Raw genomic sequence first — 21116 nt, 5'->3', positions numbered from 1 at the left:
AGAAATATATGGGTCATATTCTTTTTCCTTTTAGCAGATTTGTCTTTCTTTTGAAATAAAATTCCTTAAGAATATTACAAAAGTCAACTGGGAATTTTCATTAGATTTTAATTACCATGAATGCGAAGTTAACTATGCTTTTATACAGAATATGAAATATTACGATGTTCACAAATGAATATCAGATCGTTTATACAGAATGATCTATGCTCTAAGTTAAATAGGAATGTTATGACAATAGAAGTCATATATATGCATGGCTCATGCTCTTAATTTTGTAAGCATCCTCCTGCTATATATAAAAGCAAATAGATGTTGTTGCGGGAACCAACATTTTATCTTTGTGGTTGTAATTGGAATAACAAAGTAAATTTCTTACTTGAGATGAAAGGAAAAATGGTGCTTTGTCGTTTTGAATGTTTGGAACAGAAGCTGATTTTTTGAAGCATATGTTAATTGTAGTACGGGCAAAACTCCATGCGTCCCAGCCCCCAAATTTTGAGAGAGATAAATATATATATGTACACAGAAATTCTCCTACGTGACCATTGAAAAAGCGACCAGACTCAATGCTACCACTGAAATTTCGAACCCTCCAAAACCTCATTATCAAGCCCTTTCACAGAACCTCCATGTCGATCTAATAACAAACTACGTACAGTACAGGCAATGCTAGATACAAATTTAGCACCAATTAATCCAATGAGCAAGTTGCCATTCATGATACAGATTAATATAGCCAAAATGACTTGCTAGAGATGCATCAAATATTGATTATAATTCACTGTTTAATCACCTAGACCAAGGTTAAAAAAAAACAGGTGGCACAAATCGCAGAAACAAACCGTAGCTCATTCCTTATACCTGGACTATGTTCTTCCCCTAAGCTTTTGATTACATTTCCCGCAGCTCTCATCCTGTGCTCAGCGATGAATGCAACCGCCATTAGAGTTTGAATTTACTAGTGGGAAAGTAAACACGTCCTTGAAACTACGTAAATTCTCAGCAGAACTAGAGATTTGGGAAAATTATTTAGTGCTATATCTGAGCATGAAACGGGTATTTGAATTCTCGGAATTTGAGCTTACCCTTTGTGAATGGTCCTCAATTACAAAGGGAACGAAAGGAACTCAGAGTGCGATTCCTGCAAGCAATTTCAATAAAATGTGGAGTGGATTGTGGAGAGATAAATGAACAATTGGTCTGTTTCTGTTTGGCAGCTGAGAAAATGTATTGTATAACTTACCAAGGAAAGCGTGATTGAAGATTTTGATCTTTTCCGAGTAGCCCCTGAGATTTGAACCGGTTTGGATATCCTGACGACGTCGTCCCAAGTGAAGACATCATCGGAGGCTGAGACTGATGTAGTACGACAAGTGACAACTTTGTGAAAATCGTGCTGGTTGGAACGAATTGGGAACGACGACGCAAGTGCCTTTGGGAAAGCAGGAAAAGCTTTGGCGGTAAAACGGAAGGCCAGAGATTCGACGAGTCTGTGAGAGCTGAGGAATGCCGCTGCTGCGGCCCATGAGAGTGGGTTCGAAAAAATAAAAATAAAAATTCGAAAAATCGGCCTAGGCGGGTCTTTTTTCTTATTTTTTATTTTTTAAATTCTTTTTATATTTTTATAAATTCTTTTTTTTTTCTTGACGTTAAAGAAAACCTGAGTTTTAAAGTCTTTATTTGCTGCGGCCAAACGGTTCGTTTTATTTTCATAACGGTTCTTACTCTTTTGTGAAAGTGATGAAGAGATTTGGTAGTACATGGTTGTTGATACAATTTTAAACGAGGCTCTGTTGTCATTTGCAGGTTCTTGGCAGCATTTAATCGATTAAGATGATTCAAAATGGATTGTTGCCAAAGTTAAGAAGTACTTCCTATTTGCATAATATTTTTGTAAAAGCTCAAGCAGAAGAACCATTTTATGTAATATTTATAGAGATAACTGGATTAAGTTAGGTACTAGTATTAAAAAATTTGTAAATTGATCATCGGGAAAACGGATATCTTTTTCGAACAACAGAAAGTCCTAAAATTACGCTGTAGGACGAATATCATTATCTAAACTGCCCAGGGGAGTGAAATGTTTTCTTTCTCTACTTTTAGCGGAGGATTTTCTAGTCGTTGAAATAAATGTTGTTCTCAACACTTAGCAGCGGGTTTGACCGTTGCTAAAGACATAACAGCGCCGCAACAGCTCCGCATTGGTCATTTTAAACAAGATTCGCTACTTTTCTGCTGATTGAAGTGTTTATGCTTCTGTTTTTTTCCTGTACAAATTTATCTTCCTTCTCTTAAGGTACTACATGCAAATTAGTAAACCGTGAAAGAATAATTTAGGAGTAGTCAAAGACATCAATACCAGCTTGAGCTATTGCAAGTATATTAAAAAACACTAGATGCATTGCTCCTCTCGTCTTTGATTTCTGCTGTTGGAGGAACTGGAAGCAAAAGCAAAGTACTGAAAAAACTGATAATCTCAAAACACAATTAAAGTCTGACGATACGCAGAAAACAGGTTTACATAAAGTCTAATGATCTTTCAAGTCAATTAACTAAGTTTGATCACAAAGTAAAATTCATTATTGATGTGCAACCATTTCCATGTCTGTTCTGGATGGTCAAGCCTCATCTTCTGTGGTTTTCTCTTGCAAACTCTCTGAAGGTTGCTTCTCTTTGGCCTTGGAGGCAGCAGCACTACAATTTCATGGGAAAAAAAATAGATTAATTCAAAACTTATTACCAAAGGCGCAAAACATTAATCACTTTTATTAGAAAAAGATTACTAAGATTATCAATATTCTGCAATATGCACATTTTGGTGCAAATTTCAAAAATATTTCTCATTTATTTCAAGCATTTGTGCCTACCCGGCCCAAGAAAACATAAACAGATACATGATAGCGTCATATGATGGGCACAATTGATGAAACGCACCGTATTGGGCCTAGCCTACGGCGTCTGCACTCGTAACCCAGCAAAGACATATATCTCATCGTCATCGAGAAACCACAAACACCGTCTTCAATTCAGCGATTGCGTACTGGGTGCAGTTTGCCTGCAGAATACCGTGAATTTGGGCCCGATTTCGAGAAATGCAAGCTCTGGTTGATCCAAAACGCCCCAGACCTTTACCCGGATCTCGTTAAAGGTTCTAGTTTGCACCCAAACCCTAATTTCTTGTGTTCAGTTTTAATCATGTCTTACATGTTTTCTTATCTCTTCACCCCCCACCACAAAAAAAAGAAGAAGAAGAAGAAGAAGAAGAAACTCTGAAAAATCGACCTAGGCGGCTCCTAGGCGCTAGGCGGGAGAACACCTCTTATTTTCTTATGATTGCTCTGGTTTTTTTTCTTCACTTGCTATATTTAATAATTTAATTCTTGTTTTTATTTTGGGCAGAGGCTAATGCGAAAGAAGCTGATAAAGTAGCGAACCAGTTGCAGTCTACTGGTATATCTTCTGGTGGAGATGGAGCTGCTTCTTCAGGTAATACTGTAAATATGCGTATAGATGTATGTAGCAGTGTATGTTTGTATTTCATTACCCCCACTATCTCTCTCTCTCTCTCTCTCTCTGTGGGTTGGTGATGGCACTTCAGCACCTAAGCAAGAAGAAGTCAAGCGTCTTCCAGGCGAGAAGATTAAGAAAAAGGTGAGACTTTTGAAATTATTTGTTTTTGAGGATCTTTAGACTTGGTATTGGCTTTTCTGTAGGAGAGGCAAGAAGTTACTATTGAAGAGGTTATACGTAATAAGCAGAGTATAGCCGTCCTATTTCTTTAAAAAAATTGGAAAACCGATTATAGCCGCTCTGCTATACTATATCTTTAAAAAATTAAAAACCAGGTATATTAAAAAGGGAGCTTTAGTTTTAAACCATAATATAGTTTTACTAATTTAGTAGAAAGAAATACAATTTAGTCTAATTAGCAAAAGGCCAAACACCAAAATGTAACAAAAATACCATTACAAAATATGAAAATTACAACATATGCCATTTTCAGTATTTAGTTTTAAACCAAAGCTGAAAAACGACATCAACTTCACTTCCAGAAACCTCCAGATCACCAACGATCATCAAGGTTTTCTGCATCGCAGTTTCGTTTTCTGCATCACAGTTTCGTTTTCGTTTTTGTGGAAAATAACTCCGAAATTAACCAATTAAACCTCAAAATTTATGAAATCTTACTCAACTAACAGCTAGATCGTGGAAAATAGCTAGAAAACCATACCTCAATCGAAGGATTTGATACACAAGAGTTGAGAATCTCAAAATTTTCCAGTAAATTCTAATAAACATTCTATAATTTCAACGAAGATAAAAGCTATTTTATGTGTAATTACATCCTATCAAACTCCTTGAAGCTCTTCAGTAAGCCCTCCACCTCCGCAGTGCTCGTGAACACCATCGCATCCAACGCTCCCTCCTCAATCCTCTCCACCACTTGCTTAGCGCACCCCGGTCCGGCCCACCGCGTCTCGTACGCATTAACCCTAACCGGAACCCAACGCTTGGACTCCAAATCTCTGAGAAAATCCGGGACCACATAAGGCTCAACCAGTCCCACCACGACCTTGGAGTTACCGGCGAAGGTCGAAGGGATGAGCAACTTGAGAATTCCATCGCAGCCGCAAGTGAAGGCTATGGTCGTCGTTGCTGCGGAGAGAGAGAGAGAGAGAGAGAGAGAGAGAGAGAGAGAGAGAGAGAGATCTAAGCTGATAAAAAAAGGAGACCAATAAATATTTTAATAAAAAGGATATAATTGTATTTTCAGTGATTAATATAAGGTGGGCCAACGAATCTGAGCCTCCTCTTTGGCTTAATCCAAAATAACAATTCTTTTATAGGTATTAAAACCCAAACTAAAATACCCAATGTCTCAAATACTAATTAATAAAGTTAATTATGTCTAATACCTAATTTTCCCCAGGTATAGCCGAGCGGCTATACTATTTCTGTAAACAAATTGCAAAAACCGAGTATAGCCGCGCGTCATGTGTAAGCATATGTGAGTATTATTCTTAGATCATTCAATACCCTCATATGTTGGATTTTGGATAAGCATCTTTCCAGGCAATGCCGCATTATGAGTTCATATGTGGGACATTATTGCTTTGAATTGTAGGGGGATTTTGAAGAGGCTGATGAGAAATTCCGATCAAGGCCATGGGGTGGCCGTAAGAGGAAGTAATAAGCTAGTTTTATGTTCTTTAGATATATGCTGATCAGTTGATTAAAGAATGCACGAATTTTGTTCTATCATTTCATCAATTTCTTTATTCTTGGTTTTCTTCCAGATTTATTGTTCCCTTGATTAAATCTTTTGTCTTGTTAAAACGATAGTTTAGCAATTTTTAAGTTTACGCGATGGAGAAAATTTGCTAAATAAAACACGTATGTATTTATTTGTATTTTTCCCGTTCCGTATTTTACTAACTATGAAAGAATTTGAGAGGCTAAGATTATTGCTTACTTGTTGGAAGAAAAATGCAAGATTGGTATCTAATTTGTCTTGATATTGGTTTTCTTGACTGCTCTGAGGTGAATTATTTGGCATCACTGTATCATTATGAATGCAAAAGAAGAATATCAAAAAATAATACAAGCACTGGTATTGCAGCTAGGAAAACATAAATTTAACAATTTCCCGGTGACCTGTATTTGGAATATGTTTAAACTTTTGCAGAGATTTAAGTCTGTTCATTTTCAGGCTTTTCTTCCAGTGTTTGGTTGATAATTATGAGGCAAATTAGTTGTCACACATGAACCATTGATTTAGGATTTTAATATCAATCTTTGTCTGAGTTTCCATTCAGTTTGGCTGTATTTGGCATGATATTCCAGTGAGATCCTCATATATATACATACACGCAAAGAAAGAAAGAAATAAGGTCCACAAAGCAATATAAATAGTAATTGGAACAGTCTTATTATTATTTTAAATTAAAATTATTACATATGCAAGACAAAATTTGTCATTTATTTTTGTGGACCAAGACATTCATGCTGCATGCAGCTAGGGAACAATTCCCAATCCCTTAATTAATATGATTATTCTTGGAGCTTGCCTGCAGAAAGAATACTGTGAATTCAGGCCCGATTTCGAGAAATGCAAGCCCTGGTTGATCCAAAACGCCCCAGACCTTTACCCGGATCTCGTTAAAGGTTCTATTTTGCACCCAAACCCTAATTTCTTGTGTTCAGTTTTAATCACCTCTTATTTTCTTATCTCTTACATGTTTTCTTATCTCTTCACCCCCCACCACAAAAAAAGAAGAAGAAGAAGATGAAGAAGATGAAGAAACTCTGAAAAATCGACCTAGGCGGCGCCTAGGCGGCTCCTAGGCGCTAGGCAGGAGAACACCTCTTATTTTCTTATGATTGCTCTGTTTTGTTTCTTCACTTGCTATATTTAATAAATTTGTCATCTTTTTTGTTAATAATTTCATTCTCGTTTTTATTTTGGGTAGAGGCTAATGCGAAAGAAGCTGATAAAGTAGCCAACCTGTTGCAGTCTACTGGTATATCTTCTGGTGGAGATGGAGCTGCTTTTGGCAGCTGCCTGTCTTTGATCAGGTGCAGCCATGGCCATGATCTTTTGGATGTTGCTCACACCAAAGATCTTATGAGCATTTTGGAACTCACTGTACCTGCTGGCTGGAAAGTATGGGGCCATTTCACAGGTCTCATCACACTTTCTCCTCTGCTGCTTGCAGGAAGCACAAGCATGGTTTTGAGCTGCACCCTGATCCCTATTTTCCATGATTGCTTGTTCTCACTGAAAATGAACCAAACAGAAGCAATTGAGGGTGAGGAAAAGCAAAGAAATTGGGATTTAATTGAGAGTTAAAGAGGGATATAAAGTTGGCTCAAGCTTTTGGTTAATGAGTTGGATAGCATCAGATTTTGTGAAATATATTTTGGCATCTAAAATTTATTTGGATTTTGTACAAAACCCAAATTATTTTTATTTTTATTTTTGTGGTTTAAGGCAGCATATGCATGGCTTGAGTCAGGGTTTCAAAGCCAATTGTCAATTTGTCATCAGGAAAAGCCCTTCAGTTTCTTTGTTTTTGAATTTGACTCTGCTGCAATTAATCTCTCCCGTTTCGTTCATGCATCTAACTGTAGTGTGACAAAGTTGAGTGATCAACTATGACAACTCAAATCCCAACTGCATTTTTATAAGAAGAGGGAAATCGAACCTAGGACCTCAAATATTGGCGGCAAATGCTCATAAATCACTTAAGCTATAAGTCTCTTCACCAAATTCCAACCGGATTACTAAAGGGTTATATAGGATTTTACCTCACTAATTAAGCTAATTTACTCTACTTTCCATAAACGTGTTTTGCAATCTTTATTTGAACATACATCAATTTTGTACAAATTTGAACCTTTGGAAATGTATAAACACAACCCATATCGATCGTATTTTAAACCTTATGAAGTATATATCAACTACCTCTTACTTTAGTGTTTTTTCTCTTTGTAAAATTAAAGGCTGTTTCAAGCTCGAAGCTCCTCTCCCGTCCATTGTTGAAAGAAAAAGTTTAGGGAATAGCAAATTTAAAAAATATTTCTCATTTATTTCAAGCATGTGTGCCTACCCGGCTCAAGAAAACGTAAACAGATACATGATAGCGTTATATGGTGGGCCCAATTTATGAAACGCAACGTATTGGGCCTAGCCTACGGCGTCTACACCCGTAATCCAACAAACACTGTCTTCAATTCAGCGATTGCGTACTATATTGTGCAGTGTGCAGTTTGCCTGCAGAATACTGTGAATTCGGGCTCGATTTCGAGAAATGCAAGCCCTGGTTGATCCAAAACGCCCTAGACCTTTACCTGGATCTCTTTAAAGGTTCTATTTTGCACCCAAACCCTAATTTCTTGTGTTCAGTTTTAATCACCTCTTATTTTCATATCTCTTCACCCCCCCACCACAAAAAAAGAAGAAGAAGAAGAAGATGAAGAAACTCTGAAAAATCGACCTAGGCGGCGCCTAGGCGGTAGGCGGCCGCCCAGGCGGCTCCTAGGCGGTAGGCGGGAGAACACCTCTTATTTTCTTATGATTGCTCTGTTTTGTTTTCTTCACTTGCTATATTTAATAAATTTGTCATCTTTTTTGTTAATAATTTAATTCCTGTTTTTATTTTGGGCAGAGGCTAATGCGAAAGAAGCTCATAAAGTAGCCAACCAGTTGCAGTCTACTGGTATATCTTCTGGTGGAGATGGAGCTGCTTCTTCTTCAGGGGTTGGTGGTGGCACTTCAGCACCTAAGCAAGAAGAAGTGTGTTTTTATTTCATTACCCCCACTATCTCTCTCTCTCTCTCTCTCTCTCTCTCTCTCTCGGGGTTGGTGGTGGCACTTCAGCACCTAAGCAAGAAGTCAAGCGTCTTCCAGGCAAGAAGATTAAGAAAAAGGTGAGACTTTTGAAATTATTTGTTTTTGAGGATCTTTAGACTTGGTATTGGCTTTTCTGTAGGAGAGGCAAGAAGTTACTATTGAAGAGGTTATACGTAATAAGCAGAGTATATCCGTACTATTTCTTTAAAAAAATTGGAAAACCGATTATAGCCGCGCGGCTACACTTTATCTTTAAAAAATTAAAAACCAGGTATAGCCGCTCTGTAAACAAATTGCAAAAACGGAGTATAGCCACGCGTCATGTGTATGCATATGTGACTATTATTCTTAGATCATTCAATACCCTCATATGTTGGATTTTGGATAAGCATCTTTCCAGGCAATGCCACATTATGAGTTCATATGTCGGACATTACTGCTTTGAATTGTAGGGGGATTTTGAAGAGGCTGATGAGAAATTCCGATCAAGGCCATGGGGTGGCCGTAAGAGGAAGTAATAAGCTAGTTTTATGTTCTTTAGATATATGCTGATCAGTTGATTAAAGAATGCACGAATTTTGTTCTATCATTTCATCAATTTCTTTATTGTTGGTTTTCTTCCAGATTTACTGTTCCCTTGATTAAATCTTTTGTCTTGTTAAAACGATAGTTTAGCAATTTTTAAGTTTACGCGATGGAGAAAATTTGCCAAATAAAACACGTATGTATTTTATTCGTATTTTTCCCGTTCCGTATTTTACTAACTATGAAAGAATTTGAGAGGCTAAGATTATTGCTTACTTGTTGGAAGAAAAATGCAAGATTGGTATCTAATTTGTCTTGATATTGGTTTTCTTAACTGCTCTGAGGTGAAGTATTTGGCATCACTGTATCATTATGAATACTATAAAAGAAGAATATCAAAAAATAATACAAGCACTGGTATTGCAGCTAGGAAAACATAAATTTAACAATTTCCCGGTGACCCGTATTTGGAATATGTTTAAACTTTTGCAGAGATTTAAGTCTGTTCATTTACAGGCTTTTCTTCCGGTGTTTGGTTGATAATTATGAGGCAAATTAGTTGTCACACATGAACCGTTGATTTAGGATTTTTAATATCAATCTTCGTCTGAGTTTCCATTCAATTTGGCTGTATTTGGCATGATATTCCAGTGAGATCCTCATATATATACATACACGCAAAGAAAGAAAGAAATAAGGTCCACAAAGCAATATAAACAGTAATTGGAACAGTCTTATTATTATTTTAAATTAAAATTATTACATATGCAAGACATAATTTGTCATTTATTTTTGTGGACCAAGACATTCATGCCGCATGCAGCTAGGCAACAATTCCCAATCCCTTAATTAATATGATTATTTTTGGAGCAGCTCTCATAACATGAATCCACGAAACCTTTCACATAGAGCTTATCTACAATATCATGCAAATAAAAATAAAATACAAAGAATATCAATGACCGAAATATAATTCAAAACAAACATGATAAAGTTAGAGAGAGAGAGGGGTAAATCAATAATCCCATATGGAAACATGCATATTACCAGAATTGGAAGTGCTTGTGGTGGCAATGGAGTTGGCACAACTTTGTGTACAATTATACACAACATCCGAAGGCCTATGTTTGCATCTGATCATGCACATGCCAAGCCATATTGGGTTCATCAGGCACTTTGTCGCACATTTTAAACCACAAGAAATAATATGGCCATTTGGAACCACTTGATTTCCATGTAAATTAAATTAGAATTTGTTGTGACTCTGCATGTAAATTAAATTAGAATTTGCTTATCAAGCATTACTTCCTTTTTATCTTATTTGGGTTGTGCTTTTCCATAAACGTGTTTTGCAATCTTTATTTGAACATACATCAATTTTGTACAAATTTGAACCTTTGGAAATGTATAAACACAACCCATATCGATCGTAGTTTAAACCTTATGAAGTATGTATCAACTAACTCTTACTTAGTGTTTTTTCTCTTTGCAAAATTAAAAGATGTTTCAAGCTTGAAGCTCCTCTCCCGCCCATTGTTGAAAGAAAAAGTTTAGGAAATATATGCACATTTTGGTGCAAATTTCAAAAATATTTCTCATTTATTTCAAGCATGTGTGCCTACCCGGCTCAAGAAAACGTAAACAGATACATGATAGCGTTATATGGTGGGCCCGATTTATGAAACGCACCGTATTGGGTCTAGCCTACGGCGTCTACACTCGTAATCCAACAAAGACATATATCTCATCGTCATCGAGAAACCACAAACACCGTCTTCAATTCAGCGATTGCGTCCTACATTGTGCAGTGTGCAGTTTGCCTGCAGAATACTGTGAATTCGGGCCCGATTTCGAGAAATGCAAGCCCTGGTTGATCCAAAACGCCCCAGACCTTTACTCGAATCTCGTTAAAGGTTCTATTTTGCACCCAAACCCTAATTTCTTGTGTTCAGTTTTAATCACCTCTTATTTTCTTATCTCTTACATGTTTTCTTATCTCTTCACCCCCCACCACAAAAAAAGAAGAAGAAGAAGAAGAAACTCTGAAAAATCGACCTAGGTGGCGCCTAGGCGCTAGGCGGCCGCCTAGGTGGCTCCTAGTCGGTCCTAGGCGGTAGGCGGGAGAACACCTCTTATTTTCTTATGATTGCTCTGTTTTTTTTTGTTAATAATTTAATTCTTGTTTTTATTTTGGGCAGAGGCTAATGCGAACCAGTTGCAGTCTAAGCATGATTGTAGATGTATGTCTTCTGGTGGAGATGGAGCTGCTTCTTCTTCAGGTAATACTGTAAATATGTGTATAGATGTATGTAGCAGTGTATGTTTGTATTTCATTACCCCCACTATCTCTCTCTCTCTCTCTCTCTCTCTCTCTCTCTCTCTCTCTCTCTCTCTCTCTCTCTCTCTCGGTTGGTGGTGGCACTTCAGCACCTAAGCAAGAAGAAGTCAAGCGTCTTCCGGGCGAGAAGATTAAGAAAAAGGTGAGACTTTTGAAATTATTTGTTTCTTAGGATCTTTAGATTACAATTCCAAAGTATAGCCGAACGGCTGTAGTATTTATTAAAAAATTTAAAAGGAGCCCAAGAATAGCCGTTCGGCTATACTGTTCATTAAAAATAAAATGAATGTCGACGTTTGTTGGTGGAGGAATTTATAAGAAGACGCTTTTGCCATCGATGGAAATCCCAATAACTCCTACACATGATTGTAGCTGACGTGAGCAACAATGGAGCATAAATTGAAGTGATGTATGTTGATTAGTTGATTAAATAATAATATAATTTTATTATATAATTTCATCAATTCCTTTTTTTTCTTTTTCTTTTTTTTTCCTTTTTGCAGATTTAGTGTTCCTTTGATTCAATCTTTTGTTTGGTGAAAAATGATATTTAGCAATTTTGCGGTGTAAGTGATGGAACATTATCGTTACAATTTACATTCGAATGACAATTAACAGTATATCATTTCCATTTTAGTTTAAAGATTGCTAGTCTCACCCTTTTCTTACCAACCTTAATTTTTTTACCGCTATTAAATTTTTGAACGTTACGTTGTAGGCCGAATATCATTGTATAGGGAAGTGCAAATTTTTATCTCCACTTCCATTCTCACTTTCATTCTCCATCTTTTTCCTCTACACTCTAACACAAAAAATGAAAACTAAAAACTAAAATTGAAATGATTATCAAACGGGCCCGAAGAAACTACATGCATGGTGAACGAAAAAAAAGGGCCCATAAAGCAATATAAGTAGTAATTTTGTAAATCTTATTCTTGTTCTTAATAAGAAGTTTACATATGGAAGACATAATTCGTCATTTATTTTCTGCAGTAAGACATCTTCGTTGAACTAGGGAACAATAGCCGATCAATTAATTTATCTGGTTATTTTTGGAGCAACTCTCATAGCATGAATCCACGAAACCTTCCACATAGCGCTTATCTACAATCAAGCAAATAAAACAAAAATACAAAGAATATCAATAATTAAAAATATAATTTGTTTGGTTATAGAGAATGAGTAATTAAGTAGAGGAATGTAAGATCAATAATCCCATATGGTAATATATATATATATATATATATATATATATATATATATATATATATATCATTACCATAATTGGAAGTGCTTGTGGTGGCAATGGAGTTGGCACAATTATGTGTACAATTATACACAACATCCGAAGGCCTATGTTTGCATCTGATCATGCACATGCCAAGGCATATTGGGTTCATCAGGCACTTTGTCGCACATTTTAAACCACAAGAAATAATATGGCCATTTGGAACCACTTGATTTCCATCGGAAGGATTAGAGACATCATCAAGTTGACCAAGAGTGTTGCCATTTGGAACCGTATTGGTATAGGAAGGATTCATTTCAGCTTGAGCTATTGCAAGCACAAGCATGCTCATCAAAACCACAGCCCTCAACACACTAGCATCCATTTCTCCTCACTTTCTTTGTTTCAACTTTTTTTGATTGAACTCTGTTTGATTGCCGGAGTTTGTTGGTGGAGGAAGCGGAAGCTAATGCCACAATTTATAGGGAGACCCTTTGGCCATCTATGTTCTATGCATGATTGTAGCTAATTACATGAGCTGTAATGGAGCGCAAATTGAATGTGTCTCTTTCTTGATTTCATGGCGATGATCAGTGAAGACCACCCAAAGTTCAGTAAAAAATATTTCTCTGGTGAGCCTCAAATTATTAATTGGTGGATGTAATTTAGGCGGTTTGGCATATATTTGTTTTCTCATTGTAAGGAAATGACAGAATTATTGTTGATCAATTGCAGGTGTCCTTTGATTTAGTTGATCATTTGCGTCCCTTTGATTTAGCTGCAATTTTTTCAGAATATTCCTTCAAAAATTGGCGTAGGTTTGTACGGTTGTGAGAGTTACGTACATATAGAGTGTACTAATTGGTGGATGTAAGGAAATGGCAGAATTATTGTTGATCAATTGCAGGCGTCCTTTGATTTAGTTGATCATTTGCATCCCTTTGATTAAGTCATTTTGTCTCACCTCAAAAGTTAAATTTATAATTTAGCAATTTTGGTGTCTATACATCACTATCGAAATATACAATGTTAAAGCACTCAAAATAATTAGACTTCACTTATAGAGAAAAATAACATCATAAATAGCTAGGTAACTTCACGTTAGTAATTCCTTCATTCATTGGGTCTCACCTCAAAAGTTAAATTTAAAATTTAGCAATTTTATTTTTCAAATGAATAGCAGTTGTTGGATAAATAATTATGGGTTAATTACATTTTTAGTCAATGGAGTTTGGCTCAGAATCAATTTGTGGTCCTTGAATATCGATGATATCCATTTGACGAATTGTAGTTAGCCAAGCAGTTGTTGCACATTTTTGTCCTTTTTAATTTTTTTTTAATAAATAGTATAGCAGCACGGCTATACTATTTATTAAGGGAAAAAAAAAAGCCGAGTAAAGCCGGGCGGCGATACTATTTCTTTTTTAAAAAATTAAGAAAAAATGAGTATCGCCGCTCGGCTATACTATTTATTAAGAAAAAATAATATAAAAAAAGAGTCGAGTAACGCCGCGTGGCTATACTTCTTAAAAAAGAAAAAAAGAAAAAAACAGAGTATAGCCGCACGGCCATAACATTTCTTTGTGACAAAATTAGGGATAACCGGGTATAGCCGAACGGCTATACTGCTTCCTTTTAAAAAAAATAATAAAAACTAGGATAGCCGTTCGGCTATACTATTGCTTTAAAAAAATTTGAAAAAGGACTAAAGCCGAAATAAAAACAATTGGAGAAACCGGAGAAACCTGAGAAACCGGAGTATTGCCATTGTTAGTTTTTTTTTATTGTTTCGTTTTCTCATTTTGCTTATACGTTGGCAGAAATCAAATCTCCATCAACATGTCAAGGCAGTACACCTTGAACATAAACCTATTGTCTGTAGCTTTTCGGGTTGTGGCATGAGATTCGCAAACAAGCATGTGTGAGATAAGCATGAGAAGACTGGGCGTCATGTCTATGCATAGGATAATGCGAAGGAAGCTGATAAATTCGCCAACCAGTTGCAGTCTACTGGTATATCTTCTGGTGGAGATGGAGCTGCTTCTTCAGGTAATACTGTAAATATGTGTATAGATGTATGTAGCAGTGTATGTTTGTATTTCATTACCCCCACTATCTCTCTCTCTCTTTCTCTCGGGGTTGGTGGTGGCACTTCAGAATAGGTTCAAAATAGACCTAGGCGGCACCTAGGCGCTAGGCGGCCGCCTAGGCGGCTCCTAGGCGCTAGGAGGGAGAACACCGCCGCGAGTTCACCCTAAACGTTAGGGTAGGCGCCAGGGAGTTAGGCGACGCTTGGGCGCCTGCCTAGGCGGCCTGGGCGGGTCGGGTGGCTGCTTCTCTACTCTTCTCGACCCAACCAGTGGAGGTAGAGAGAGACGGGAGGTGATGGAGGCGGAGAGATGAGAGATAAGTGAGGATAGGGTTCGTCCAAAAAAAGGTGAAGATAGGTTAGTGAAACGCTGTGTTTCACTTATGGGCTGCTATTTTAAATGGTATTTTCAGTTGTATTGAAGAAAGGTGACAATAATGTTTAATTACCGGAGGAATATGTGCAGAGCGAAACTGCAGTTCTTATGGTAAGGCCTTTGCTCAATTTCGGAGTCCCGCATTGACGGGCTTCCTTCAAAGTTGGCGGATCCACATTGGGGCAAAGGGGGTCAATTGACCCCTGCAAACCAGAAACCATGGCTTGGGGAGAAGAAATGTGACCCCTGCAATTGCTTGATTTGCAGGCGGCTACCTCGTTGCAGAGGCGCTCTGTTAGCGCGAGGAAGAAGATGAGGATTTCTGACTTTTTTTTGTCTTCTCAAAACACACTGAACGACGTCGTGTTCTGATCCATAAAAAAAGAAGCAAGAAGATGTCATTGTCACGTGGGTAAAGCCACTAAGTTTAGGTGAAACTCGCGTTTGGTCTTTAAGGGCCCGTCTGGTAACGTTTTCGGAGAGTGTTTTCAGAGAATATTTTCAGAGAATGAAAATAAGAAAACAAATTTGCATTTTCAGGAAATGAAAATGCGTCTGGTAGATTAATTAGAAAACATCTTCAGAAAACAAAAACAATGAAAACGTGTCTGGTAGTACAATTGTTTTTCAGGTGTATTTTTTATAATTCTGATATTTTTAGAGGCTAAAATTATTATTATAAACAATGAAAAAAATTAAAGCTAAAAAACTATTTTATCTCCTTTTTTTTTTTTTCTTTCTTCTTTTTCTCCTTTTCTCTCTTTCCTCCTCTTTTCTTCTTCTTTTCCTTCGCACGACTGTTTCTCTTTTTCTTCATCTTTTCTTCTTTCTTCCTCATTTCTTCTTCCTTTCCTTCCCAAGGCCATTTCTTTTTTCTCATTTTCTTCCTCTTTTCTTCTTCCTTTCCTTCCCAGGCCGCACCCACTCCTCCTTCCTTCCATGGCATGAATCTCATACACCCACCCATCTCTCTCTCTCTCTCTCTCTATGTCTGTCTCTGTCTCTGTCTCTCTCTAGGTTCCACTAATTAATGGTTGTGGTGGTTTGATTGGGTGATGATGGTGGTTGAGCTGGGTATATGGTGGTTCTTCTTCTTGTCTCTGTTTTTCTTTTCTTTTCTTTCTTCCTCTGTATTTTTTTTCTTAGTTTGCAGATTTGTGTTATTTTGGGTCAGAGAAGATGGGTGTTGTTCCTGTTGGTAGAGAGGAGTGAGCCAAGCCAGAGAGAAGAGTGGTCAAGAAAGGGGGAGAGAAGAGAAGGGTGAGTGAGGAGAGAAGAATTTTGGGTTTTGGTCTGATTGGGAGAGAAGATTGAGCGAGAGAGTGTTTTGAGCGTTTGTTTTCTGGGAGAACAAAAACAACTTTTTTTTGTTTTGTAGAAGTAAACGTGAAGTTGGTTTCATTTTATGAAAACATTTTCAATGTTTTCTGTTTTTGCCTACCGAACACGTTTTTGCTTTGTTTTTGTTTTTTGAAAATGAAAATAAGCCTCTAAAACGTAAACGAACGGGCCTAAGTTTTTTGGTCAAACACGTTTGGTTTTGATTTGTAATTAAAAACAAATAGACTCCAACTTAATGGGCTAAGGCCTGGTTTCATGATAATGGTTAATGGGTAAATTATTTAAAAAGTTTCTCCTATGGGCCAATATAATGTGTTAATTTAATAATAATTCTTTTTTTTTTTCTTTTCCTTTTCCTTCTCTCATCTTTTCCTTTTTTTTTTCCTCTTTTTTTCTTCTCTCTCTCTCTCTCTTTTCTAATTGGAGGAGATGCGACACTAGCTTGAAATATTGCAAGAAGAGAATCAAAAGCTATCAAAGATGGTAGATTTTTACCCTAAGGACATGCAAGAGCAACTGAAGGCCTTGGATCAACCGAGTAAATATACGTGAGGAGATCCAAGTTTTGCTAAAACTAAGAAAGTGATATTTGGAAGTTCAAGTAATGAGCCCTAAGAAGCGGTACGAGAAAACCCAAAAGAGTAGATCCAGAGGGTCAAACTAAAGTCTTCTATTGTGGAATCATGAAGCTCGCCATAATGTTGTTATTGTTTGTTTGTTTTTTTTCCAACTTGTATGTACTTAGCTTTTGTATGTTTTTAAATTAATTAATAATAATTATTGTATGTCCTTAGCTTTTGTATGCTTTAATTAAGTAATAAAGAATGTTTTGGTTAATTAGTTTAGTTTTTGTGTGTGTTATTTTTTTTTTTTATTATACTTAGCTAGTATGGTTTTTGTGTTAATTTTCTTCACATTTTTCGTCAAGCAATCTTTGCAGATTGGTTAATAATAATATGGTGTATTCTAGATTTGTCTAAAAAAATTTGTGAGATTTTATACGTTGACCCCCGAAGAGGAAATTCCTGGATCCGCCAGTTCAAACACACACTGAAACATCATCCCAGCAAATCCTGCGCTAGTCATTCTATTCTTCTCTCTTCTCTGAGTCTCTTACTTATTTATGTTAAGGCTTGGCCGTGAGCCAAGAGTAGCTAAGTGTTTGTGTATGGCTGTATGCTGTGTTTGAGTGTGTTGACTTGTGCATGCTTTCTAAAGCATTTATATAGAAGGGGGGATTAATGTATGGTAAATTAAGTGTGGGGGAAATCGAGAAAGTATCTTTGTGCTGCTGCTCCCACGTACCCTTGTTGAACTCGAAGAAGTTTAGCATGGGATTCTTGCCAATGTGGGGAGGAGCCTAAAACAAGGTAGAATGAGAGACCAAAAGGAGTAGTGATCGACTTGGTCCTTTCTTTTGTGGCTTGGCTTTGGATTGTTTTGATAATTAAGAATGACTTTGAAAACTCATCCTTTTCAATTACTGTAAGTAGAAAAAAGAAATAGATTTAAATTTGTGTGGAATATTTGGTGATTTAGATTTAAACTCATCCTTTTCACAGACTATTGTTCTGCTTGCATCTGAACATGCACAGGCCAAACCAAACTAGGTCTTATGAAAATTTGATATTGATTTCGAACAGGGGAAAGGGATTGGATAGAATGTATGTGACATGTATAAGCCTCTGGATAGTACTCTCTTTAGGAAATGATATTGAGTATGAAATTCTTTGTAGCTCTAAGATAATTGTGTGAATATATATTTCCAGTATGGAGTTTGTGATGCAATTGGAGTTCTCTGACAAACTAGCCATAATAATTTGCACGTTTTCTGGTGGTTAAACAAATAGGATTGTCCTTGCTTGCTATTTCTTTTATCACCTACTGAACTCTATTTCTGTTTACTGTCTTATGCTGTCCGATTGAGATAAGGAAGATTGATGAATTCGCTCAGGCTGCTTTTCGTGGATATAAGTCTCTGAACTGTATTCAGAGCCGCATGTTTCATACTGTTTATTACACTAATGAAAATATACTAGTAAGTTATTGATTCTGTTGATTATGTGAATACCAAACCATTGCAGTGAAAGTGTTGAATGATATGCTTGAATAATGTGATTTTCATTTACTTTCAGGTTTGTGCTCCAACAGGAGCTGGCAAAACAAAAATAGCTATGATTTCTATTCTACATGAGGTATGCAAATGATTGGTAATCTTACTTTTTCTCTTACTACTTTGGCTTGATCTCAAATTCACACATTTGTTTTTGTATTGTGTAAGAGCTAATCTGGGTTAATTGCATAGTTAAAATGGCATGGGAATGGCTGTAATGTCATATGAGCTGGTATTGTATAGATTTTTCTGGGAGGGTTAGTGTGTTAACGATATGAGCTTGCAAAATAAAGCAAGGAAAACTAAGCTTTTGGCTGCCTTAGTTATTCGAGTCCTTTTATGTCATGGTGATGTACTCATAGTACTTTTCATGTTGAATTCAACCTATTTAGTTTTTGAAAATATTCAGTTTGCGAGTATATCATCCATTATGAGATTTAGATAGTGAGTCGGCATTTTCTGTGGCAGATTGGACAGCGCTTCAAAGACGGTTACTTGCATAAAGATGAATTTTAGATACTTTATGTTGCGCCAATGAAGGTATCCACCCTATATAACTCTTTTCCTTTTTTTATTTTCTGAGTTGGAGGGGGGGAGAAGTAGGCATTGAAAATAGTGGCTTGTTACTTATTATCATGTATTTCTCAGGCATTAGCTGCAGATGTTACATAAACTTTTAGCCATCGCGTATCTCCATTGAATATGACTGTGAGAGAACTTACTGGAGACATGCAGCTTTCTAAGAACGAACTTGAAGAAACTCAGGTCACTTTTATCAAATTATGCGTGCTCCGTGCGCTTTTAACTGTTAAACAAAAGAGGAAAATGAAAACCTTAGAGGCTTCACTTTCTTCTTATTCAGATGATAGTCACTGATTGATTATTTTTCATAGAAAGTGATTAAATGCTTTTAGATTTTGACATTATGGGTCCACTGTGTTTCCTATTACGGTTATAGAATTCTTTGGTTTCTGTTTTTTCAGTTGTTTTTGTTTGTTTTTTTTGTATCTCATTTGAAGTCTCTAGTACTCAGAAGTCTGAATGATATTTGCTCAGTGATGCTATTCATATGGGTTACTTGTAATTTCTGAGATCCTGCTTATGTTGAATTGTTCATTTGATGCTTCTCTGCAAAAATTTTCCTGTATTGGTCCAAAAAAGAAGTCTTAATATGTTAATCAACTTCTATATTCTGGTTACAAAGAATTCTTGAATATGTAGTCTTTTGCACATCAGCTTGCCATTAGTATGAGCTCTGCAGTCAAAATTAACTCATTTTATTGTGACTGATCTTTTCACTTAACTTGACAAGTTTTGATAAGAGCTTGTTCAGTATGTGACAGTAAATATCATGTATTTTGTTCACAAGTTTTTTCTTAAACCTTTGTTCAGACTAGTAGGAATTGTTACAGAAGAATTTGTCTGCTCAAGTTTTCATTTTGATCAATTTCATTGACACATTACAGAGGTATCAAATGTCAATGTTTTGCTGTAGGGTTCCCTTTGGTTGTGGTTTTTGTGAGTTTTGTTTTGGACTGGTTGAGCATTACAGAGGTATCTCTCTCTTCATCAACATCTCTCTCTCTCTCTCTCTCTAAGTTATATATAGCCAGTTTTATCATTTCTTCATATTTGTGTGGCCATAGTTTGGAGGATTTTCCTGGTATTGTCAAGCATATGGCTAGTGAACCATATTGTGAAGCATATGGCAATGGTATTCGTTCATTCTCGAAAGGACACAACAAAAACAGCTCAGAAATTGGTATACCTTTATATTCCATCTTACTTTTGTGGGTTTCTATTTGGTTGAAATTATTTTTTGAAATTGATAATAATAAATTAGTCATGCTGACTTCATAAATGAGGAAGCGTCTGTTGGTTGCTGATGCAATTGCATCAGCTGGACCCCTATGATTCCTTGCAAGTTTTGGTTTCAGCCATAGCAACTGCCTTGATCTTTGTATAATATGTTTCTTTTGGAGTGCATGTGCCATTTGTTTTCTCTTATTAGTCTTTCTTTAATTTAAAAAAAAGGAAAAATCGATATTTAAAAAAATTAAAATTAAAACACCGCGTATAGCCGGGCGGCTATACTATTTGTTAAATAAAATAAAATAAAAAAGCCGAGTAAAGCCGATCGGCTATACGATTTCTTTGAAAAAATAAGGAAAAATGATTATAGCCGCGCGGCTACACTATTTATTAAATAAAATAGCCGAGTAAAGCCGCCCGGCTATACGATTTCTTTTAAAAATTAGGAGAAAACCGAGGTTTGCCTTTTTGTTTGGTTGTTGGTGGTGATTCATTGTCGTGTTGCAGTGGTGGAGTTGACACAAAAGTATTTCTCCAGAGTTGCATCTACACTTGGGAAAAATGACAATCAACTATATATCCACAGTGAGTCTGGAGTTTCTACCTTTTCGTTTCTTTCTTCATGTGGTTGCATTCCTTTCGATAGGTTTTGTTTTCTAGTAGCTCCCCTGTTCTGAAAATAACATTTGTAATCATTATGTAATTGTCCAAATCCAGTTAACTGGTGTGACGAAAACTGAATATCGCACGGCCCTAAGATCGTATTTGCGGAATGATTTTGCCAAAGGTGTGTGGGCTCAAACTGAATACCAGCTTGAGCTATTGCAAGTACATTCAAAAACACTAGATGCATCCATTGCTCCTCTCTTGTCTTTGATTTCTGCTGTTGGAAGAACTGGAAGCAAAAACAAAGTACTGAAAAAACTGATAATCTCAAA

General features: G+C 36.5%; 1 protein-coding gene across 1 annotated transcript; it reads left to right on the top strand.

Moving 5' to 3' along the window:
* The first annotated feature begins 2926 nt into the window (after positions 1-2926).
* LOC148293390 (uncharacterized) lies at positions 2927-3785 on the top strand. The gene is made up of 5 exons (XM_088244701.1): positions 2927-2938; positions 3034-3151; positions 3403-3489; positions 3602-3654; positions 3717-3785. Exons 1-5 carry the CDS (start codon positions 2927-2929, stop codon positions 3783-3785), a joined length of 339 nt encoding a protein of 112 aa, XP_088100827.1.
* The last annotated feature ends 17331 nt before the right edge of the window (positions 3786-21116 follow it).

The sequence above is a fragment of the Prunus avium genome, chromosome 7 (assembly GCF_965620075.1).
Source record: "Prunus avium chromosome 7, drPruAviu1.hap1.1, whole genome shotgun sequence".
Classification (NCBI taxonomy): domain Eukaryota; kingdom Viridiplantae; phylum Streptophyta; class Magnoliopsida; order Rosales; family Rosaceae; genus Prunus; species Prunus avium.
Note: the sequence above shows the minus strand (reverse complement) of the source record. Positions and strands in the feature narration are given on the sequence as shown.

What these genes read in the sequence shown, in the direction of transcription:
- LOC148293390 (XM_088244701.1), top strand. An exon ending in TTACCCGGATCTCGTTAAAG is followed by an intron (nt 3,152 to 3,402) that starts GTTCTAGTTTGC and finishes TATTTTGGGCAG; the next exon opens with AGGCTAATGCGAAAGAAGCT. An exon ending in AGATGGAGCTGCTTCTTCAG is followed by an intron (nt 3,490 to 3,601) that starts GTAATACTGTAA and finishes ATGGCACTTCAG; the next exon opens with CACCTAAGCAAGAAGAAGTC.